The 25,168-nt window shown below is 32.8% G+C and overlaps 2 protein-coding genes across 3 annotated transcripts; one reads left to right on the top strand and one right to left on the bottom strand.

Annotated features, from left to right (window-relative positions):
• Positions 1 to 3,533: 3,533 nt before the first annotated feature.
• On the top strand, positions 3,534 to 6,969 carry LOC101214311 (ribose-phosphate pyrophosphokinase 4). The gene is made up of 7 exons (XM_004140095.3): positions 3,534 to 3,758; positions 4,849 to 5,164; positions 5,488 to 5,583; positions 5,675 to 5,743; positions 5,836 to 5,964; positions 6,321 to 6,417; positions 6,681 to 6,969. Exons 1-7 carry the CDS (start codon positions 3,643 to 3,645, stop codon positions 6,809 to 6,811), a joined length of 954 nt encoding a protein of 317 aa, XP_004140143.1. The 5' UTR covers positions 3,534 to 3,642; the 3' UTR covers positions 6,812 to 6,969.
• Positions 6,970 to 7,131: 162 nt separating this feature from the next.
• Positions 7,132 to 14,105, bottom strand: LOC101221532 (protein MEI2-like 5). 2 transcript variants are annotated; one of them, XM_031886632.1, is made up of 14 exons: positions 13,787 to 14,105; positions 12,723 to 12,836; positions 12,594 to 12,634; positions 12,313 to 12,456; positions 11,765 to 12,225; positions 10,799 to 10,957; positions 10,558 to 10,674; positions 10,217 to 10,368; positions 9,904 to 9,995; positions 8,814 to 9,750; positions 8,629 to 8,713; positions 8,476 to 8,544; positions 8,097 to 8,276; positions 7,132 to 7,891 (listed from the first exon to the last, which is right to left on the bottom strand). In XM_031886632.1, the coding sequence occupies exons 3-14, from the start codon at positions 12,622 to 12,624 to the stop codon at positions 7,778 to 7,780; spliced, it is 2,541 nt and encodes an 846-aa protein (XP_031742492.1). In that variant the 5' UTR covers positions 12,625 to 12,634; positions 12,723 to 12,836; positions 13,787 to 14,105; the 3' UTR covers positions 7,132 to 7,777. The 2 variants fall into 2 exon arrangements, with proteins under 2 accessions (XP_031742492.1, XP_004140254.1); XM_004140206.3 differs by lacking the exon at positions 12,723 to 12,836.
• Positions 14,106 to 25,168: the final 11,063 nt, after the last annotated feature.

The raw sequence follows: 25,168 nt of genomic DNA, 5'->3' as shown, positions 1-25,168 counted from the left end.
TGTTGTGTTCCTTTATATTGAGCAAAGGTTTCCATTCAAGAAGACTTTCAAGCTTGTTCTAGAGAATTATAGTTGTATGGCATGATATGAAAATATGATCAATCTCCTATAAGCGTCTTTTACATAAAAAACACCAATGGGCTCAGTTATCTTTCTCTCAAGAATGTCAGCAGTATTAATACAACAGTGTAGAGCGACTATACGAAGAAATGAGATTTTTTGGGTATTTTGGATTTCTACAGTTGAGTGATAAGATTTTTCCATCAATATTAATCTATCTCCTTGGTTCAAGCTGGAAATGGCTTTCTTTACCGAAGCAACAGAGAATTTACCGTCCATGTTCAATTTCCAAACAGGAGAGTCAACGCCTCTACTGTTGTTCGGGTATATGAAATTTTGCTTGATCTCATTCCACTGCCGATGTTCACAATTTCGAAGAGGTCTTCTCGGTTTGATATCCTAATCCAAAATGCTATTATTCCACATGTCTTGTACAGAGCCATTTTGTATGGTAGATTAGGCAAATAGTCTTGGTTTGTGTTTGTATAAGGGACTGATCTCACACCAATTTTCCTTCCAAAATGAGAGATTTTTCACATTTGTTGACAGTCCATTTGATTTGTGCATTATACGAGTCTACACCTTTGATAATATTTCTTCAAGGAGCTTTCAAAGATAACTATATTTCCCACATGTAGGCAGCTCTCCACTGAAAGACTGGTTATATTTGGCTGTGATAATTTTTTTCCATAGGAGATCGACTTTGGCATGGAATCTCCATAACCAGTTGCATAAGAAGAAATTTGTATCTTCCATTCTATGAATACCTAAACCACCCTTTTCAATAGGAAGAGTTATTTAAGACCATCTAAGGAGGTGGGTAAGCTTATCTTCATTTTTGTTCTTCCACAAAAAAATTCCCAGTATTTTTCAATCTTTTTACCGATGCCAACTGGAGCTTTAAAAATCGATAGTTGATATGTGGGCAAACTGGTAAGAGTGGATCTCATGAGAGTCAGTTTTCCCCTTTTGAAATATATGATGAGAATTTCCAGCTGTTCAATTTCTTATAAACTTTTTCGGTGATATTCTCCCAAAAAGATGCTGAAGAAGGTTTTATACCTAACGGGACTCCAAGGTAAAGAATAGGAAGATACTGTTTTTTTAAGCCTCAAAGATTAGTCACAACATCAGTTCTGCAGTTGTCAACATTTATATGGGAGATATGGTAGACTTTAACAAATTGAATTTCAGACTAGATGTCGCTTCAAATAATACGATGATATTTCTAAGATTTGTTATATATTCATCATTATTCTCAACAAATAATAGAATATCAAATGGGTCGTCACATACTGACGTGTGGAAGTAGTGATCGAACTGTCACCTTTCAGATTCCTGGTAGAGTTCTTCATAGATCAGGTTTGGCAAATCCTAAAGCTAACATTTCCTATGAACGCACTCCATTGACTTGCTACAACTTTCATCACAACTTCAGCGAGTGGAACATCAGAGGCACTCAAACTTTGTCTTCACAAGCAACCTTTTTTCTGGCTTAATTCCTAGGACCCCAAACTCTCTTCATTTTTCTTGTTGATGTGTGATAGTTTCTTTTTTATAGTAATACTCACTGGGTTCTGGGTTCAAACATTGACAAGTACAATAGCAATTGTAAGGTATAGGAAAATACACTGGCATTTACTTCCTTGTTCTTTGTGTTATCAGGATCAATGAGATCAATAAAGTAGGAACCCAAATTAAAAGTAATCTAGAAAGTACTTGTTTTTTCTTCTTAGCCAAACAAGAAAACCGTTTCCATCACTATTAGTGGAAGAATGCTACAACAAATTTGCTAAGGTCACCACAGCTAATTCTATGTCGTCGTGTTATCTTTTGCCTATTGTAGTATGAGAGTGTTTCTTTTCTCACCAACACAGATCCACGAAGGACTATATGTAAGTGATCCGATGTTGTCGGGGAGAATAACCTTTAGATTATTTTTAGATTCAAATGTGGCCTGCCTTAAAGAGCCTGTTTGATCAACTCAAAAACAAATTTTTAAGTATTTAGAAAGTGAAGCCAAGTAGGCTCTTAGTTATCTGTACATCAGTCTAAACTTTCAATCAAATATATATGACATTGTGCCTTAAGATGCACATGATATGCTTCTGATTTTCTTCAATTACATGCTTATTCTAAAAGGAACTATATCTTTTTGGTGGCTATTGGTAGATAAGTCCTTTTACTTCACTCATTTATTGACTGAGAGTGAAAGACTTACCCCCATCAACATGAATTAGGCCCTTGCTCATGGTTGGGTGAAATTTTCTCTTTGACGAAAAAAGTCTAATTAAAGAACCCCTTTTACTCTTTTTACCATTAGATATCACATCAAGTTAGATGTTGTAATGGTCTTAGAGAATAATATTGGTGTGGTATTAGTAGCAGGGGGGCAACAAGTGTAATTAGTTAGCGAATTAGTCTATTTAATTTTGTCATAAATAGAGAGAGGGATTGGAGGATAGGCAATTTTGGGTGAAAATATACAAAATGAAACATGTGTGTGGGTAGCAGGAATCACTTTCCAACTCTTTGCTCTATCACTCTCTCACTTCATCTACTTCACCCACGTGTTGCTCTCCTTTCCATCATTTTTTCAAGTTCTCGTTCTCTTGTTTCACTCTAAGAATAAGATCTTATTTCTGTTTCAAAATATTTCAATTATTATTTTTATACGATGATAGATAAATACATAAAAAATGTAATATTTATTAAAGAAAATAAAGATAAATATGATTGGTGCTTGTGATGAATATTTTGGAAAAGGAAAAGAAGATAATGAAAGAATGAGAGATGATAGGGTTGAGGCGAAGTGGAGCAAGAAAAATGCCTTTTTATGTTATCTCTCCGCGAGGAATGCAATTCATTACTATTCCAAATTTCCAATTCCAATTTTCCATTAGAGAAGGAGATGGGTCCCACCATTCAAATTTCTAATATAAAATCCCTAATTTCCCTACGTCTTGTTTGGTAACTTGTACAAGCTACTCTTGACTTTGAATTCAATATCCACATTACTACTTCCTATATATACATACATTTTCACACCTTTCTTTTCCCCCAAATATTACTCTTTTATTGTTTGTTTTTTTCTTATTATATTTTTAATTGATTTTATTTCATTTTAATTTTAATTATGAAGATTAAAACGAAATTTTAAAAATATATGATCATTAATCTTATGAAATAAACTCAGGAACCTTTTTTTAATATTTTTTAAAGAATCATTTTTTTTATTATTATTACAAACATAACTCATTAAAAAAAAAAAAAGGAAAATTGCTAAAAAAATTTGAATTTTAAATGGTGATTTTTTTCTCTCAAAGTGTAAAAAGTTTGTTTTTTATATTTTAAAAAAAACAACAATAAAAGCACAAAAATAAATATTAATACTTTAATTATGGATCACTAAAAAATTTATTTAAAAAATGGTTTTAGGACAAATTCTTAATATATATTATATATATAATTGTCCCCAAAATCTATTTCTCCACTAACACTCTCTTTGGTTTCCTCTTTCTCTCTCTCTTTCTGCTTTGAGTGAAAGCAGCTTTGTGGTGGAAGTTGAAGTTGTGGGAATCAATGGCAAAGCCGCCGAAGAAGCACATCTTTCTCTTTTACTGCGAGGAATGCGAAGAACTTGCTCAAAAAGTTGCAGCTCAATCCGATTCCATCACTTTACAAACCATCAAATGGAGGTCCATTCCTTTTCCTCTCCCCTTAAATGCAAATTTCTTTGTTTCCCCTTAGATAACTGTTTGTATTTCTAAGTTTTCTGGCTTTTCTTTTGGTTTTCAGTTCTTAACTGTAGTTTTTTATTAGCTTGTTAATGTAATGATCATCTTGTGCTTGAAAATCTACAAACTTTAAGTAGACTGAGATAAAAAGTTTAAGAACCCATTTGGTTCAATTAGTTTTTGTTATGAACAAAACTTTTCCAGAACAAATAGCTGGTGGTGATCCTTTGGGTTCTTAGTTTTTAAAGTTGAGCTTGTTGTCCTTTCCTGTGAAATTGTTTTGCCCCTGTTCTACTTCTAAAATGTAAGTTTCTCTGCTGGTTTGTTTGACAGACATTACTGTATAGTTGTTACAAAAGAAAAAGGTATTTAGACATTTTATATGTTATAGATCTATATGAGACACATTTAGTAAAGAAAATGGGAAAAAAGTGATGAAGCTATGAACAACTCTAAAACTCAAAACGAATCCAAGAGTTGCAAGGGAGTGAAATTTCTTTACCTACCCATGTACCTATCTGAGCCAAGAAGATAACTAAAAGTTCACGAGACTGTAAATTGGTTATCTTTTTGTCTACCTATCGGCTATCTACTATAATCTGTCTGTAGACCTCGTATCTATGTTTATATATGTTTTTCTAATCTTGAGGAGCAAATAGCACTGGCAATCGACTGCATTTTAGTCCTTCATCATCTAATTACCTATATGCCAGAGAGTGGTAGATGAGGCTTCCTCACTCGAAAAGAAAAGTAGAGTGAAGAAGTACGGTTTCACGACTTGGGAATCAAAATGAACATATTAATGTATTAGCCATGTCCTGATTCTGTTGAAGCTGGGATTTTCCAATTCTCTGCTGCCATATCTGTGCCCTTTAATTGTATCCTTTCTTCTTGGGTTCTCTTTGCATGCCTTTGCTGCTGCTAAGAATTTGCTTTGTAGTTCATTTTGGTTTTTGTTAGTATGTCAAGTGTCAACTAGACTGCTGCTTGTAAACTGCTTGAGGTAGTCTTTCATTTGGTAAGTACTATAATAAGTTCACACTATATACAGGACATTTGATGATGGTTTTCCAAATATATACATAAACAATGCTCAAGAACTGCGTGGGAATCATGTAGCATTCCTTGCATCTTTCAGCCACCAAGGAGCTATATTTGAACAGATATCAGTCATATACAATCTCCCAAGGCTTTTCGCTGCTTCATTCACGTTGGTATTGCCTTTCTTTCCTACTGGCTCCTTTGAGCGAATGGAAGAAGAAGGGGATGTAGCAACAGCATTTACGATGGCAAGAATCCTATCAAATATTCCTATTTCAAGAGGTGGCCCAACAAGCGTAGTAATCTATGATATACATGCCTTGCAGGTTTGTTGTTATTGATTGAATTTATGTTCTAAAACTAAGCCTTCCATTGCTGATGATTAAGTCACTGGATAGCGTAGGAAGCAGCACTGGACATGGCCTCTTGCTAGTTAGTGTCATGTCTGTTGTTGATTTTGCGCTACCGTAGCTAGCTACAGCTGTTCTTATATTGATCATCTTCGCATGAATTAACTTTTACCAGTTGCTTTGTAACCTGGGAGAATCCTTTGACATCTTCACTCTCTTAGAATTTATCTTCCCCTTGTTGCCAATGTGGTTATATTGGAACGATATCATCTTTTATATTGATCTCCCTTTCACTACAGGAAAGATTTTACTTTGGGGATAATGTTTTGCCTTTGTTTGAAACGGGAATTCCACTCCTGAAGCAACGTCTACACCAACTTCCTGATGCTGACGATGTGAGTATGCTGTACAATGCCCAAAACACTTTCTTTCAAACCATTTTCCCCCCTTTTACATTGTTCATGATTTAACCATGCTATTGTGCAGGTAGTAATAGCATTTCCTGATGATGGAGCTTGGAAGCGATTCCACAAGCTACTTGATCGTTATCCTGTGGTTAGTTGGAGTTTATCATATCTTCAAAGTACAGTCTCGTTTATGAGTACATTTTTCTCAGCATTCTAAAATATGATGCTGACTAATGGCAGGTCATCTGTACGAAAGTTCGTGAAGAAGACAAAAGGATAGTGCGAATCAAGGAAGGAAATCCTGCTGGTCGGCATGTGGTTATTGTTGATGATTTGGTACAATCTGGAGGAACCTTGATTGAGTGTCAGGTATTCCTCTCCTCTGGCACCTAACCCTGCTAGATACACTTGTGAACCACTGTCTCAGATATCATTTGAAGTCAATGCTCCATCACTTATTTGGTTTGGTACCGGAACTGCTGCATACTAATTGTGTTTTTAATCGGCTGTGAGCTGCAAAAAATTCCTTTCACTTGAACATCATACTTTTTATGCCACAATATAATTTCTGAACACAATTCTAAATTTCTAAGAAGCGTGCCCATTTTCCAGATTGATTCTTTTTCAAAAGTTTGTGATCAAGATGTATGCTGACAACCTCCAATCATATTCTTGGCTCTTGCTTGTCTGCTGCATTCTAATTTTTCTGCTCATTTTACTATCAGAAAGTTTTAGCAGCCCACGGAGCGGCCAAGGTTAGTGCATATGTTACTCATGGTGTTTTCCCAAAGCAATCATGGAAGCGGTTCCTTCACAAAAATGGTGAGTGGTTGAAGTTTTAGGAGTGAGCTTAAAATTACTTGTATCTAACTCAAAATCACTTTAGTATATCTTTAGTCTTTCAAAATTAAATTAATGTTTAATTTCATACTTTGCACTTCCATACAAACAAAATTGATTAAAAAATTTAAAAAACATGTTTCAAACTAATTTTGAACTTAACAAAAACAATTTAACAATCACTACCAAAAATATCAATAATCATTCAAAGTATGGTAATCTATATCTTGATATTCTTTCTGAAGGTTTGGAGATGGCATTTTCCTACTTCTGGATCACTGATTCCTGCCCTCATACAGTCAAAGCCATAGCGGATAAAGCTCCTTTTGAAGTTTTGAGTCTTGCAGGTTCCATTGCTGATGCTTTGGTGATTTGAATCGATAGGTTATTGATGAGACTTAAATTATGCAAATGTGACACATATTGTTAACAATAATGCATAGGGGGGACACAGTTCAGATTCTGACATATGAGTGAATGATGGATGACATCCTTTCTTATGAAATTGATGGTTTAACAATACTGTTTTTGTCATCTTTCTTTTTCAAATACTTCTTTCACTTTTTTTTATAAATAAATAAATTTAATTAAAAAAAAACACACAAACATACAAAGCGAGCATTGCATAACACGCTCGGTGAATAAATAATGTTTTAAGCATTGCAGCTTTAAGATAGAGGTTACAATCCACACAAAGAGAGAGCAAGAGAAAGCTTCTTTCAAATGTGCAAGTTTAAGTACAATTCTGATTATTCAAGGATCCAAAAGAAAAGGCAAGAATATGAATTTACAAGTTTAATTTGATGCAAACACCAATTCTGTTGTCTACATGATATCAACAACTTAACATAGGGAAGAAACATCCTAGTGGCCTCCCCATCTGTACACTTCTTCAACAGAGAACCTAAACCCTATATGACCCACAGAAATTTACCAATATCAACAGGAACAACTCATATTTGCAATTGGACTTGAGAGCCCCTATGAACAAAGACAAAATGCAAACTCCTCTAATATAGACTCCACAGAAGAGATGGTCACAAACAAGCTGGAAGCAACGCTCGATGCCGCAGAGAGACTTAGGCCAGTGGCCACGTGATTCGCCTTATTTACCATTGGTTAAATTACAATATGTTCCTCTACCTACAACCAAAAAAAAAAAAAATTGCTCTCTGCCTCCTTGTCTGCAATACCCTTCATGAAAAATAATGATCAAGTAAAGTACCATCAATGACAATTACTCCATCAGTTCTCACTTAGGTTTACCATATTAATACCTATCCAACAGTTAGTTTTCCCAGCCTTTTTTAATCTCAAGGCTTAGAAAATGAACCAGAATAAGTTAATTTTCTGGCTTTTCATCTGGGTGGCCCTTTGGGCTGTCCAATGAATCCCCTGAGTATGATCCATCTGGCTGACGAATGCATATGTTCAGGTTGCTGGAGAGGAGAATATCCTGGATTTGTGATAGACAACAAATTGAATCGGTCAGCGGAAATGATAGGGATCTTCTCTGGATACAAACTACCAGTTAACTTGATTCAGTTGAGTGTATCTCCACTTTCAATCATAAGTGCAACAAGAACAAGTCGAGTAAAGAAAAGTATAAAAATACAGCACACATTGAACAAGAATAACTAGGATTAATCAAAACATGTCACCTGGTCACCAATCTCTTGGCCTTCAGATCGAAAGAGAATCGGCCGACATCGCTTGTCCTCATTCATTAGGCTCGAGTTCTGAAAGTGTGTTACTAGAGCAGTCTTGCCCTGAATTCGAGCATAAGCTAGTGAAGCAACCTTTTCACTATTGAACTTTTCCCACTTCTTACCATTGAATGCCTGGTAAACATTATATTTCCATTATAAGCAAGAACTTTAGAGACAAAAATTCTTATGGTTCTTACAATTTAAGAATCAAATTTTGATATACATATATATATAGTAGTACAGCCAAATTCAGATGATCAGAAATGAAAACATACCAGATAAATGCATTGTTCACCCAAAAAAAGAAATACAGCGATGAACCAAGACATACCTCATAGAAGGGAATGATTTGTGTGGGTGACACCATATTGATGAAGGCATAACCGACATTGCACTTATTCTGAAACAAGAAATTAAACCATAATTGGAAGTCAGTATCATAGGGTCTTCAATGACGTAATATATTCTAGAAAATAAAGGCTACCTTGAAATCAATAGGCAAGTATAGAAAATCATAAGCACCACGGTGATTTTCATCAATAGCAGCCAAAAGCATCTTTGATGTGTACCTATAGCAAAAATAAATATACGTTTACGAAAAGAAACATAGGGTATAATCAAGGTGAATTTAAACTCTACTCTTAAATAATAAACCAAATAGGTTCTTACTTGTTGGGGATGTTTTTTATCATTAGTGTGGTCCTAGTATCTTCCCCACTGACAATTTTTTCCAAATCAAGCTGATACTGCTTCTTGCTCTCAATTTGGTTCCCAACATTCTCAACTCGCCTACTACGACCACGTTCCAGCAATCCATCAGCGCTCACAACACCAGACCCGGGAAAAGAGCCATTGCCATAGTAAATAGAGCCTTGCCTGGGCAAAGACATCAGTCTAAAGTTGGGAGAGCCATTTTCAGCCATATTTGTTGGAAGACCAAGACCACCAGTCATAGCTGCTCGTGTACTCAAGTTCATAAAATTACCATTGTGTCGACTTAAACTTGTGCTCCCTAGTGTACCTGGACTCATGAAGGATGTTTCTGGTGACTCTGGGAAATAACCAAAAGGCCTATCAAGAGGAACACCCGATGGAGCAGATCCTACGTGATGGTGATGAGAACCAAGCAAAGAACCATGGTGTCTAACATATGGAAAACCTTGTCCTTGCCCATTAGAAGTAAATGGCTGTCCTGCAGATGGTGTCGGCCAAGCTGAAGAATTTGGACGTTCAGCATAGGGGGTTGGGCTTCCCCATAGGAACTGAGGACCAGATAATGTCCCAATACTGGATGAATTGGAATTCAAGTCAGCAACAGAAGATGTAGATCCACCATTTGAGCTAAATTTGTTGTCAGGAAAGGATTGATGATGGTGGTAGGTTGTTCCTTGCATCAATGCAGAATTGGTGAGCACTTGGCTGGCATGATTAGCCCTTCCTTGGTCCTTTCCAATTGGTGCTATTCTTGGAGAGTTTGACAGATTAGGAGGAAGAATAGAAGCCAAGCCAGACAAATGACTGCTGTTTATGGGGCTCAGGCTTCCCAAACCAGGGGACTTGCTAAATGAATTATGTTCCACCGGACTACCAATATGTGACCAGTTACCTACCATTGAAGTGGTTCTAATGTTAATGAGTATCCAAAATAAATGATGCATAGAAGAACTTCCATCCAACGGTTGAGATGTTGTAGGTAATCATAGATCCATAAATATAATCAGGAATCCAGGATTCAAGAAAAACTGTATAAGATGCTCACCTGGAGGTGAATTGGTTGCTGGCGAACCAACCTGATGACGAAAAGTCCGAGCGTCATCTTGTTCCAACTCTTGACTTAATTGCTGCATTAAACTATATGAATGATAAAAGCATGTCAGTTTGTAAGCAAAACATGATATTGCATAAAACACATACAAATGCCAAAAGATATAATGTCTACTAAAAGTCTAAAAGATAATCAATGGAAATGATGAAAGTAAATCATTACATAATTATTATCTAGGGTAAAGCATATATAAAAAAAATCTAGCTCAGATAAGTGTGAACAAAAGTGACAGGCATAAGGAACTTACTTCCTACGTGCCCCTCCAGGACGGCTAGGTTCAAGCTTTATTCGCTTGCCTGCTATATCACTCCTATTTAATGCCCTTAGAGCAGCCTCTGCTGCTCTAACGTCATAAAACTCTATGAACTTATGATGACGCTTGTGTGGTGTTTCCCTAATCTGCAGTTTGAGGAAGGGAAGTTGTCCTTTTAGAAACTTAATTGCAGATGTCCGTATTAGGATTCCATACAAATCACATGTGACATGCATCCTTGCACAAACATGCAGAAATCAAAGGACTGATTGTGCAGGCAATTCTATGTAAGCGTGTGATTGTCAGGTGTGCTATAACGGAAAGTTGAAAAGTACCTCCTTTACTTCTCCATAAGCCCCAAATATTCGACGAAGGTCATCATTTGAAACTGAGGCATCCAGATTGAATACAACAAGAGTTCCCTGGTTAATATCCTTTTCTGAAGGATTATCCTGGAAAATGGCCAAGCAACAGATTTAAAGAGTTAACGAGTTAACGATGTTGGTAACAATGTACACAGAAGTTAGAACCAAGAGAGGAAAACTGTATAATAAGAATGGCCATCTCAGCTCAAACCTTTGGTATTGAAAAATGAATGTCAAGTTTTCGTCGCCTCAAAGGTTTGTTTTGCAATGCACGCATTGCTGTGCGAGCCGCTCGAATGTCATAGTAAGATATCATCACAAAACCCCTATGCTTGCAAGCAGTGTATAAAGTTCTTATATCTCCATATTGCTGTAGAGATAGGAGCAGTTAACGAACTAGAATTTGAAGTGAATAAACAGAACTGTTTCTGAACCTTATAGAAATGAAGCAATCCAGTAAATAGTACAGAAAGTAGTCTCATCTACACAAAAATTTACTGAAAGGGGCTTCAAGGTACCAATAACAACAGTAAACTAGTTCTCCATCAGGAAGTATCAGTTTTAATGCCACTTATCTGAGCTATCAAGGATTCAATAACTATTGAGAAATCTAAAGATATATGAACTAAAATGTATTGAGGCTCCAGTCAGTAACATGCACATCACCAATCTCAAAGCCTGCCAGTGCATGCTTAAAGCGACACACACAACATGCACCAAGTCCAGGGGCATAGACCACCAGCACAAGCACAGAAAGCAACATCAGAATGAATATGAGCAGAGGATGCTAATATCCAACCTCATCACATACAGTGAACTTCAAGGAAAAGATGTAAGCAGGCTCTTCAGGAACCTCTTACGCATGAGAATTGGAATCAAGACTAAGTACTCGTCACAAACAAAAAGATCTAGAAGGCTGATTTTATATCTAAAATGATCATTTAAGATTTGAAAAAGAAACCTTAGTAGGCGGAAAGTTTCATGGTACCATAAAATTAATGGAGACTTGCACATAATTTTCCAGAAAATCAAATAAAAGAACAGACGTAAGGAGAAGATCAGCATAAAGACAAATCTAAGAAAGTCAGCTCATGTTACCTTGCAAAGATAAGGAAGTAACTCGCCAAAGAAAATTTCCTCAGAAAATTTATGGAAGCAACTCGTTAAATAATATTACCTCAAAGAGGGCCCTTAACTCAGCATCCTCGACATTACTATTGATATTCCTTACAAACAATGTCCTTGATGGATGTTCCCCATATGGATGCTCTCCGGCCACCGTTCCCACACCATTTGGCAGAGCATAATGACTAACCATGCTTCCAGTAACACTGTCAGACAGATTCAATTTTGACATACCCATACTCAGGTTTTCTTGAGGTTCAAAATCTAGTTCCATTCCCCCTCCACTGCCAAATAGGTCATACTCTTCCAAATCCTCTAGTTGACTGGGCAATCCACTTAAGTCAAAATCATCCATTAAACCGCTGAAAAGCTCATCATCATCGGGAAGCAGATTGCCGATTGCATCTACTTCTACCTCTACCTCTTCAAGAGGGTCCTTGATGTCAGTTTTGGGGTCAAGTTCATTGGATAAGTCAGCACCATCAGATTGACAAAGCTCAGAATCAAAATCCACTGCACATTAGCATGGCAAGACTTATTTAACACATAAAAACTAAACAGATCATTGATAAGTATGTGACAACAAACACTTCTACATACATTTCTCATGTGGTAGGACTGGCAATGAACTGGAAAACAAGCTAACATCAGATGAGGCGTGAAAAGAGTCAGATGCGCAAGGAATTCCCCATGCACTACTTCCCGCTTTTCGGGGAACGTTGACTAATAAATTTTTGGCTTGGCCTGCAAAAGCAATGATTGTTAAGTATTCAAAAAGTCTGTTGTATAATTAAACCAGCGTGTAATGATGTTAATGCAGGAAATTAGTAGGCACTTGAATGCTCTTAACCAAATTCTCTTGGTTGAATAAACAAAATTACCCGACATAGAATCTTCAGATTGTGGCTCCATTATGCACTTTCTGCCAAAGAAGAAAAAGTAAACCATGCATAAGTTTATAAATCAAATACTTCGAAACATGTAAGTGTTTGAGAGCCAAGTACACCAACATTTATTTGCAGAGATAGATACAGTATGCATATTGCAAAACCCTTGAAGAGCTAACAGTCAGATTTCAATAATCATTCATCCAAGTGCGCAACAATTTCTCTAATGGCAGGGCACTGAGACAGAATCCAATTTTGGAAGAGCACAATTACTAAATCACATTAAATACTGTCAACGTATTACATATTAAAAATTAAAAACCTATACCAATTTTCATGGTCAACATGTATGCAAACTCACAGCATCATAGATGCACAACATCAAGATACTGTTATTTTTCTTTTTATAGTAACCCTTGAAACAAATCTAGACCAACCCTTGTCTGGGAAATGAAAATGAAACGTCTTGCTCTCACCTAATAAACCAGAGAAGAAATCAAGCGGTTGACATGGACCTACTCAATAATAGAAAAATCACTCTATTATATCTCTCTTTATTCAATAGGTTTACATCACAAAACTAGTATGGTGAAAAGCGTAACTAGAGAAAAGGCTCATAATGATGCAAGTTAAAATTCTCCGCAAACTACCAATAACATATCCACATCAGTAACAAAACATTATGCATGTTCTGTCAGAGGCATAAAGAAATCGACAATATCACATAGTCTTGGTAACAATCAATGGGTCCGTACAAAGTTGCCCCAAAATGTTCCATGGGAAGATTGAGACACGATTAGATAAAAATTGGGGACGTATTTTAATTGGAGACGTAGTTGGAAGTAAAATCAAACAGAAAAGCTTGTGAGCTCGTAAATTTCACTGTTTTCCAGTCAAACAAGTAGCAAACTGAAAAAACAACATACGCAACCATCAAAAGGAGCAAATTTGAGCATAGCCAAAAACACCCAAATAACTCCAATAACGTTTTTCATCAATATCATGCAGTACAAAAAGGGTAATTGTAACCAATTTCCCAAATAGCAGCAGCTAGAGTAGCCGATCAAATGCAAAGGGAAAACAAAATTGAAATGATACACAGTAAACACCCAGATTCATAAAAAGAAAACCCAAATAAAATATGGCATAGCTTTTGAAAGAAACAGAAAAAGTAAAGCGAGAAGTACCTTGAAACAAAGTAGGCTAAAGAGAGAACATCGAAGGATGATGATTAGTAATTGTTTTGCGAGAGAGAGAGAGATGAATATTTGGAGAATCGAGACAAGGTTCGGTGTCGATCAAGAAATTAGATTAAAGAAAACAAAAAATTAGAGAAAAAAGAAATAAGAAATTGAAAAAAGAAATAAAGAAAGGAGAAGAGTTTCCGTAGAAGCAGAGAAAAATCTTTCTTCTACTCTTCTACTTCCTGTAGTCTCGCCGGAAACCCAGATAGAAGAGAAGGACAGCGAGAGAAGGAAGCTGGGCAAATTTTAGAAAGAGAAACCCAAATGGGGGGCCAAATAATAAACTTATACAAATTAAAAAAAAAATAAATCCAAGGAAAATGATTGGAAGAATGGATGACAAAGCACAGTGCCAACAAAATTAAAATTATAATTAAAATACCTTTTTTTCTCAATTTTAGTCTTCAATTTAATTGAAGCAAATCTTAAATTTAATCATTCCTCTTAATATATATCAAATGCATTGCTAATAAATAATGAAAAAAATGTTACCATATTCTCTCCATTTCATGGCTTAAAATGACATAATAACTCAAAGCAAATTGACTGTGGTTGAAAGTTAAGTCGTTTCATTTCGTTTCATCTATTTTTTGTTAAGAAAGAGTAAAATCAGCTGAATTTGAATCGGATTTGGAGTCCGTTGACACGAAGGAATTTCAAATTCACTGCTTGCATTGTTCTATGATTCTAAATTTTGGAATTTTTTAATCGGGAAAAGAAAAGAAAAGAAATTAATTAATATTTATTTGATGGATAAATTCCCGCAGTTTTCTCTGACCTTGATTATGGATTGAATTTCGGGGGTGCCATGCCATGCCTTTGGAACCATTATGGGATGCGTGGCGGGATATGATTGGGTGTACAGGATGAGTGGACTTCTCTTTTAGTTATGCACGAGCTCACGTGGTGCTGGATATAGGTGATTTGTATTTGCCATGGTGTTTTTTAAACAGTGACGTCATCTTGCGTCGGTGGAAACGTGGGGTTTCAGGAAATCACCTGCTTCTGTTTCTAGGATTTTACATTTCCAATCAACCACTTATCTGCTCCCACGTGGCTTTGATCAACTCTTCTGGATTCTTTTATGTTTCATCCAATCTTCATCAAAAGCTTTTGTGGTGGGCCCTCCCCTTTCCTCCATAAAACATTACAAATATCTCATCGTGCATGGACCCCATTCCACTCCAAAAATCTCTTATGAATCAATCACCCCCGTCCTTTCTTTTTTTTTTTTTTGCCTTAATACTTACATCATATCTCCCTACAACAACCATTAATTTACCATAGTCGTTTTAGTAAAGTGTCAAAAGAACCTCAATATTTAACATAATCAATCGATTATCAAATCAATGAAGTCGATTTAACACTTATAAAAAAAAAAAATTAATTATCGAATTGAAATTATTTGAAACTAACCTCGATCGATCTCACTTGTTTTTTGACCGATCAATTTCGATTTGATCGCTTGACTCGGTATTTCAATCTATCGTGCTCGTTACTTAATTGATTGAAAAAACAATATATATATATATATATATATATACTTAATTTGATGAATTTGCTTTATAATCTCATCAACTTATAGTTCAATTCATATAGCTTTAAAACTTGAATTTTAGTTCACAATCTTTACAAATGGATTAGAAATAGAGTCATGTAATAATTACCAACCACTGTTTATAAATATTTAATCAAGCAATCAAGGGTATAATTTAATCATAAATTATAAATTTTGTATTATGGTTTTTTTTGCCATATATTTCAAATTTTCAATTAAGTCAAATATATTCAAATGTTCGACAGAAATTGAGATCCAAAACAGTATTAGACTGACTTATAACGAAAATTGTTACTTAAACACTGTCACACTCAATTAACATCTCCAAACATTGTAGTTTAAAGAGTATTAACCTTTATTCCTCATTGGATAGAGGCCACTCGAGTAGAATAAGAAAATGAATTTGAAAGTAAAATAAAAGTGAGGCAATAAATTACCTTTTCTTTATCCTATTAACAATTCATCAATCTCTTCCCTAGAAAAAGAAAAAGAAAAAGGAAATCATCAATCTCTTTACAATATGTTTTTGTTGTAATTACTTGTGTATGGTCGTATATAGATAAACATGAACAAGAGCACGTGTAATGGCTTTAATGAGCCTAACGGGCTGGGCCCACTGGGTGAAATCATAAATTTTGACCAACCATATGAGTTGGGCCTTTTTGTGGGCTGGAAAGTAAAAAAAAAGAAGGTAAAGGTGTCCAGTAACAAAAGGGAAGGCCCACATGGTTCTTTAAAGTTGGCCCACATTCACCGAGATTCCGGAGTGTCAGTGGCACTCCTTAGTTCATAGATGGCCACGTCGGCAACAAACTTTGTCTATGGTTTGAATAACGAGTGATGTGGGGCCCGTTAAGAAAAGTTTAGGGCCCACGCAAGATAAATATCCAAATAGAGACAAAACCTTAGAATGAAATTATTTCATAGATACATTCATTCAATTAGATATATATAGTTATTGGGATGGGCGTTGGGAGACTTGAAGTGGTCTTTTGGACTGCCAAATTTAGTTAAATATTGGATTTCTTCTTTTTCTCAATCATTTATTTGAAATTTAGAGAATGTTGGCAATAATTTATATGATTGTTTGTAAGGTGAAAATATTGTTGGGATTTACTTTGTTGTGTTATTGCATGAGCATTGAAACAAAAGTTAACCTACCAACGGTTTGGAAAAATTGTTCAAAAAGGCCTTTTATTTGGTTCACATTTAGAAAATAGTGTACTTTTGAAAAAGTTGTTTGAATGCTTTTTCTCAAATTGAGTTAATATTTTGATGGTAAACAATTCATTCATATGTAGGTAACAGTTAATCAAAAAAGAATTTTACTAATATGCTGTTTGTATTGAAAATAATTATTATATTTGTTCACACGAGATTTCGAAAAAATGTATTTCGTAGAATTGAACTTTGCATATTGATGAATATTGTGAATACAATCTCTAATATTTACTCTTTTGATGCTTTATTTCAAATACAAGTTAAAAAACTTGGAACTTCTTGATCTTCGGTCTTTAGAATGTTGTAGTTGCAACTTGATTTGAACTTCGATCTTCTAAAATTCAAGGAAAGTTTAATATTTCGAGTCTTCAATCTTTAATAAGTTATTGATCTCGAGGTTGATACGAACTTGCACATCTTAGGAGCTTGTAGAAGTTTAAAGTACTTCAGAGCTTCAATTCTTCCTTCAACCAAATACCCTCTTAAATGAGTGACAAATGTCTCTATTTATATAGAAACTTTATGAGCTTTAGATAGCCTTTGACCCATTTGTCAATTAGGCTTGGGCTTGGGTCCATTTGCTAGTTGGGTTTGAGCTTATGCCTAGTTGCTTGTTGAACTTGAGCTTAGACTTGGGCCCATTTTTTGACGGGCTAAACAAGCCTCCTTATTTGGCCTGATTTTTCATCAAGGGCTTGCATTGGGTTGGATATGAGAAAACTTGACTACCAATAATCCAATCAAATTATAATCATCACAATTTTGCGTTAATGACGTGACAAAATTTATTGTTCAACAATATTATTATTATGTCGTACTTTTTTATAAACCCGATTGGTTTGCTAAAGAAGTTTAGGAGTGTTTGGTAGCCCTCTTATCTATTTTGCAGAAAAAAAAAAAGTCAAGGAAAACAAGGTAATAAATTGATATTGTCTTTTGAATATAATTTAGTTTTTATTTGCATGTTGTTGACTATTGAGCCCAATACTTTACATGATCTTCATTGTTTACGTAATCTCAATGAATGCATTATTCTCAACCGTGTTTATTTATATTTGTACAAGATTTAGTTTAGGGTTTTAAATCTTAGGCTGAATATGAATATCTTTGTATCAAGATGACTTTTTATCTTTGAGATTTTGAATGATTATATTAATCTTTTGTACATGTGTACTCATTTTTTCACAATGTCTCTTATTTGTTTGTTTTGATAGTTAATGGAAGGAGAACGAGAAATAATATTTTGGAGGTCAATTGAAAGGGTTGTTCTTAACGAGAGGGTCTCTTGGAGAATCATTTCATTTGTTAGCACGGTATAGGAAAACGTTGAAGATTTCCAATCCTAATATTCAATATGAGTCCTAAACCGATCTTAATGAACATTTTAAGTACGTGTATATGGCACCTGGGGCTGCAGTTAGAGTTTTTCTAAAATGCATCAGGCCAATCATTATTGTTGAGGTTGCACACATAATAGGAAAGTATAAGGATATTATGCTCGTAATGGTGTCTATTGATGCTAATAAACAAATATACTCGTTTGCTTTCAGGTTGGGAAAAAGAGAGAATGATGATTTGTGGACATGATTCGTGAGGAGGTTGCAAGCTAGTGTTGGTATGATTAATGGGTCAGTCTTTGTATTTGATCGACACAAAAGCATTATAAAGTCCATTGCTATAGTCTTTTCAGATGATTGTAGTTTTTGACGTGTAAGTCCATTAAGTCGTCTTCTTAGCTCGTAAAGTGTATTAAGGTATTTAGTATTTTGATGATTACAAATACTACAACAGTTTAATTTATGGATACAATTCTAAATCTTTTATTATGCCAACGGTTATAAATCTAAAATTAATTTTAGAACTAAAAATGTTTTCCTTCAAAAGTTGAAGAACAAATTTTTTTGAAAAAAAGTTATTTTTCTCGATGATTTCAAGTTTTTGTTTTTCTCTAAGCAAGCTTTATTTGATTTCATTCCTCATTTCCGTTGGTGCACGATTGAGTTGAGAAGTTGTTTTAACCTTGAAAAGCAATCTACATATACAATTTAGCACCAAAGTTATATGAAATTTTGTTTTCAAAACAGTGAATTTTTACTTGACACAACAAAGATCGATATTCAGTACCAACATTTTAACGATAAATAGCATATTTTGTTCATGAAAATAATGAAGATGTGAAAAACACAAAATCTTTTTGGGATGAAAAGAAGAACAAAAGTGCTTTAATTGGGCTTCCAAAGTTATCATAACTTTGAAAGAAGGCCTGCCAAAATCATCCATAGAGTCCAATTTCACCAAATTAGAACCTCACGTTTTAAAAACTAATTAGAATGTGTCGCAAGGTTAGGATAATAATATGCATAACCCATATTATGAATATAGTTATAGGTTAATACTTTTAATCATTCATATATTTGCAATACGGTACCTTTTTCACTTTTATTATTTTTAAAATTGTACATTTTTAATATTTAGTTTAGAGAGAGAGGGTGAGAGTGAAGGTTGAATATGGGAAATTACTTTTTCAACCTAAGTTTTTATTGTTGAGAACTAATGTGTTTAAGGTTAATTTTCATAAATACAATAAATCGATAAAATATTTATGGTTCCTGTCACAATTTGAAAAAAATCAACGTAATTTATCGATTTTTTTAGGTTTGCTCATCTTTATCATTGTCTTTCTTTCTCTTTCTCCTATGCGATCGTTTTTTTTATTCTGCAATTTTTTTTAAATATCTATATTTGTCATTTCTTTTCATATTCTTCCTTCTGCAATTTTTTTGCATATTCTTTCTTCTACGATTTTTCTTTTTCTTCATACCGTTTCTTTCTTTTCTAAATATAAATATAAAAGATCGTGAAAAAAAATCTTTAAATTTTGGATTGCCAAAGGTAAACGATCATATACAAAAATAGACGATGTGTACCAAATCTAAATGACCACGTATAAAAAAAATATATTGAAAAAAATAGTGGGATCTAATCTAAATGTAGGAATAATAGTCAAATCTAAACAATCGTTTTCCAAATATATTAGAAATACTACTCCATAGCAATTAACTACCATAAAATTTTAGTTGTTTGTCTTTTTTACATTCTTCTCCTCAATCTCCATGGACGATGCCTCCACTCTCGATCAACCATCAGGCAACATCTTCTCAACCATTTCCACTCCCATTGAAGCCTTTGCTTCCAATCTCAAACTTCGACAACAATAATGATGGAATATAATCTCAAATCTCTACTACCTTTTGAAGGTGACATTGTTGATCCACGACGACCGTCCCTAATTGCAGCGATTCCACCCAATAGCTGCTACTTCTGTAGCATCGATCGGCAGTGGATCAGATGGCAATTGAGCCTAAATTGAATGTGATTATGAGGTGACATGACAGAGGCTGAGGCCGTGGTGGAAGTTCGCAGCAGCAAAGTGTGTAAGCTCTCGGGTTTAAAAAGGAGTAGTTTAATTTTTACTGTGACACCCTTCACTTATAATCTCAATAGTGAAAAGAAAAAGTAATTACTTAAAAAAAAAAAGGTTAGTTTTATTAGGGATCAAAACTTCTTACGTTAAAAATAAAACAATTCTAACTATTCTATAACATAATATGTAAATTCTAACTATTCTATAACATAATATGTAAATCAGATTTATGTTGAAAAATGTAATTAAATAAATATCTCAAAAGAAAAAAAAATTAAAATACCATAAATTTTACGTAAGTTAAAAGGAATTTTAAATTCGATAAATTATAAAATATCTAGAACGGTTAGAATCTAAAAGATTTCACACGAGTGATGTCATTTCATTTATAAATTAAACGAATTAAGTAAAGTGGGGATGAAAGAAAGTAAAGGGAGTAAGTGAAAAACTTAGAGGGATTTTTAGGAGTAAAAATGTGTTCTCTTTGTTTGTAGTTTTTTTTAATAAAGGTTTTTTTTCTTCAGTCTCTTTCTTTTATGTCAATTTCTTCAACATAATAGTCATTATTATTGTTGTTTTTTATTAATTATTTTTTAGAAAAATAATAAACACCACCTCGCGCCTTAAATTCAACAATTAAAATTGTGTCGCGCTTTTAAGTTGAATTCATTCTAATGATATCAAAAATGGCAATCAATTTAATAACACAGATTTCTTGTTAATATGGTTCATAGAGAAAAATGCAGCACAAGAAAGGTAGGTAGAATAAGATAATCAATATTGAAATTGTGTGGTGCAAGAAAAGTACAATTCAATACATTTAATTAGGGAGAGCTTATTAAACAAATAAGATTATTTATTAAATTAAATTGTCACACACACAATAACATTGCAATATTATTGAAGTTAGATGAAATGTCTAAAGTTTGATGGGTGTAGGGTAAGGTTTCATTACCAAAATATATACCAATACCCCAACCTCCTTCATCACACATAGGTAATCAAAATGCAACATTGGATTAGACAGTTAAACGACAATTGAGAGATAATCTTATATGCTAAATTATGTAGTTTCAAGTTAATTAAGGTCCAAGTTAATTGAACTTAAAAATTTGTGACAAATTAGGTAATAGAGATGAAGAAGATCTAAGTCAATGAAGTGAATGGAAATTAAAGAGTCAAATGTTATAATATTAACATTAACATTAACATTAACTTGTTAGGCTAACTAAAATCAATATGGTTCAACTAGTACAATAATATTAACTTCCAAACCATATATTTAATTTATTTGAGTATATATGTCAATATTTTGCTATAGGAAAGTTTTTTTTAAAAAAATGAATAACTTTAGGAATATTTTAAAAAATAGTAAAATATTAAACTATTTAAAATAGTATAGTAAAATTCATCCAACTCTTTCACATTTTTATTATATTAGGTAAATATATATATATTTTTTTTCTATTCATATCAATTTTTCTTAATAATTCTACGTTATCAATCAAATTTACTATTTTACAAAATATAATAAATTTTGTCGGATCGAGATCTTTATTGTGTATGGATATATAAAGTTTTTAGATAATTTATCTAATACATGTTGGAATTTGTTGGATCACTTTTGAGCTTTTTAGGATGATTTTTTTAATGTTTACTTTTCAAATATAACATAGAATCAATAACGTTAATATATAAATTCAAAATTGAAAGACTTATTTAATTTATAAAAAAAATATAAGAGGAGAATTTTGACATTTCGATTTACAAACGAATAATCACTATCCTTTCTCCATTACAACTATTTTAGATTAAAAGATAAATCTTTCTATGCAAAAATATAAATTACATGAAAAAATCACAATCTATAATGGTTTGTCTAAATAGACAATCAAGTCATTGTTTTCTCATAATGGTAATAAAACAAGTTATAAATTTATTGAAGTTAACACACGTGTGTTATGGATTAGTAATTATCAAACACAAATGGATAGACACATTGTTTATTTAATTGTTATTGAAAAAGATGGAAGCAAATTATTGAGTGGGAAAAGGGTTTTTGTAAAATGTTAAAAAGTGTCCCACACCATTGATTGCCAAGTTGCTCACATGCTATGTCGAATTAGCCTTCTAAATCAATACCCCCACGGCTCCACTAACTCAAATTTGCATAATTTAGGTTAAATTAGGGCCAAGCTAACACCATTATAATTTGATTACCAATCAATTTTCTTTTTAAAACTTTCAACTCCTTAATTCAACATAGGCTTAATTGTGTTTGATAACATTTTACTTGGGTTAGAAGTTTGTGAATAAAACAGGAATAGTACATTTATATTTATGATATGCTTATACTCTATACTTTATAATTATATATAATAATAAAGTTATTGATGCAGAAGATTTGAAATGCAACCCTAACTACGTCAAAATAGTACTTGGTTGACATAAAATACACTTATTCGATGTGAAAATTAACTTTCATTTATAATATATTTATTGTAATGTGAAGATATGAAGAACAACTTTTATTGTTTTAATGTCTCACAACGAACATTAAACTCAATAATTCACATTTTATATATGGATCGGATCACATTCACACACAAATGAATACATCACTAAAGTCATGTCCCAAAGATTCAATAAAGCTTAATGAGTAACAACTTGCACCCAGTGTCATTTGAATTGTGTCCCATCTTACATAAGGTTACACTTTTATTGTTCTAACATTTCTCAACAAACACCAATTGAAAAGTCGTGCTCTAGAGATGAAAAGATAAAATAATTATTAACAAAGAAATAATGACAAACTTCTCTACTTTATCCTCTTTTAATGTAATATAGATATAGATTTAGAAGTTTAATTAAAACAATTCTATATTATTTCACATGATATTTTTCAAATTTTCAAACTAAGTCTAACGGGTAGGAATTAAACTACAACTTGTATATATAGTTCAATGAAAATAGATCTATATATCGAAAGTTTCAATCAATCTCAACCTCACTGCACCTACCATGTTTTTGATGAAATGGTCTTAAATATAAACAAGACATACACAATATACCTACTAATCTGTCAAAGCTGTATATATTCAAATTAATACAAAATAAATTCTGTAAGTCAACTATTTAGATAGATGGTTAAGGAAGAAGGAAAGTTGGATTATTGTTTCAATATCTTTATCTATGGTAATAGAAAAGGAAAAGAATTAAAGAAAAAGTAGATATGTATGATTTAAATAAGATAAAAGTCTTGAAGTAATAAATGTTTTGAGTATCACAATTTTGGATTGTGATCCAGAAGTTAGGGCTATGTGTTTGGTGAAGTAAGATTGATTGATTGATTGATGATTTATCTATTAATTTCACAGAAGAAAGTAGAAGTCCTACTGCTGTGCTATTAGATTACCACCGTCCAATCTATCCTTATCCATACCTTATTTTGGGCTCTACAAATCTACAATAATTAATTCATTATTCCTTTCTACTTGCAATGCCTTTAAACTATGTATTTTTTTAAAAATATAACCAAATGCAAAAATTGTAGAAAAGCCCATCTGCAAAATATAAAAAATGTCACGATCAACTTGATTACATTTAATATTTTGATTTTGGTAGTTTAGATTTGAATTTTTTCAAAATTATTTGAACATGATATACTCAAATTTAAACGAAATTTTTATAAATTATTTGCTAGAAGAATTAGGTGTTTAGACTAAACCAATATCTTTCTTTCAATTTCTTTTTATATTTGGTATACACGATGTGCACAACAAGAGAAAGAAAAATGATGAAAATGAAAGACAAACCTAAAATATTTTAAAAAAATGATCCGCAGAGTTTTTTAATTTTGTTAGACGCTTCGTAAATATTTGAGTGTTAAGTTATATTTATTAATATTAACTTTAAACTATGTATTTTGATATATTTTTATGAATGTTTTCAAATATAATAAAATTAAACAAAATATTTATAAATGAGGCAAAATTTTACATTTTGTTGATAATAAAATCACAATAGACATTTGTGTTGTGGTAAATTTAAATAGTAGTCTACTGCACTATATGATAGTTATGTCATTTAAAACGACTTTTCTTATTTTTAACTTTATATTTTAATCATCGTACTTTAAAAGTATTCGTTTTGGTTTTTAAACTTTTTATTGAATGGTTATTTTGATTCCCTTGGAATAAATAGACTAAAATAAATACCTTGTAACAGTTGAATAATCAAAGTAAATTAAAGGTGGAAGCACTTAGGGTTGAAATAAATATTTTGATGGTAACGAAAAACATAATTAATAAAGCAAAATTTAAATTATGGATACTAAGGGTATTTGGAGAGAGATGTATTCATAAAAATCACAAAGGTGTTGAAATATGTGTCAAATTGAGAACGAAACAAAAAAATAAAACGTAATTATAAAGTGTGATAACAATGAGAAATAGAGTTTAATCCAAAACGGACATAATTGAATAAATTTTAATAACAACTTGAACTTAAAGCGTTCATCCGTTACAAAATTCAAACTAACATTATACGTTTTTCTTTCTTTTTGTTTAAAAACTACTTTACTACTTATAATGTTATTTTGAGTTATTAAGGTTTGATCTTTATTCCATTTTCTTCTTTACGCAAGAAAAAAATAAAAAAGAAATGTTACTAAATATTTGTCTAATCAAATAAAAGAGGAGTAAATATATAAAAAGAATTTATAGAGGAAAGGTGTATAAAAGAAAATCATGAAAATGAAAAAGTAAAAACTCGGATGGATTAGAGAAAATGTTTTTAAAATATAATTTTCATTTAAACTGTTTTTGGATAAAGAAAATGTTTAAAATAAGCTTTAGAAAACGAATGAAAATCGAAATTTCAAAATTAACTATTTTCAAATGTTACTAAATATCTATTAAGTAAGTCTGATTTTAAAAATGATATAATCAATACTAGAGAGATCAAAGTTTAATAAAAGTGTTTTACCAATAAAAAAAGGATAATTGACATGATACCTGGATAGCAAGTATTTAAAAAGAAAATAAAAGTGGGAATAATACATAACACAATGATATTTAAACCTAAAAGAAGAAAGAGAGGCCCATGGAAAGAAAAAAGGATT

This window comes from Cucumis sativus, chromosome 6 (assembly GCF_000004075.3).
Source record: "Cucumis sativus cultivar 9930 chromosome 6, Cucumber_9930_V3, whole genome shotgun sequence".
Lineage (NCBI taxonomy): Eukaryota > Viridiplantae > Streptophyta > Magnoliopsida > Cucurbitales > Cucurbitaceae > Cucumis > Cucumis sativus.
The sequence above is the reverse complement of the archived record's forward strand: the minus strand, read 5'-3'. Positions and strand labels throughout refer to the sequence as shown.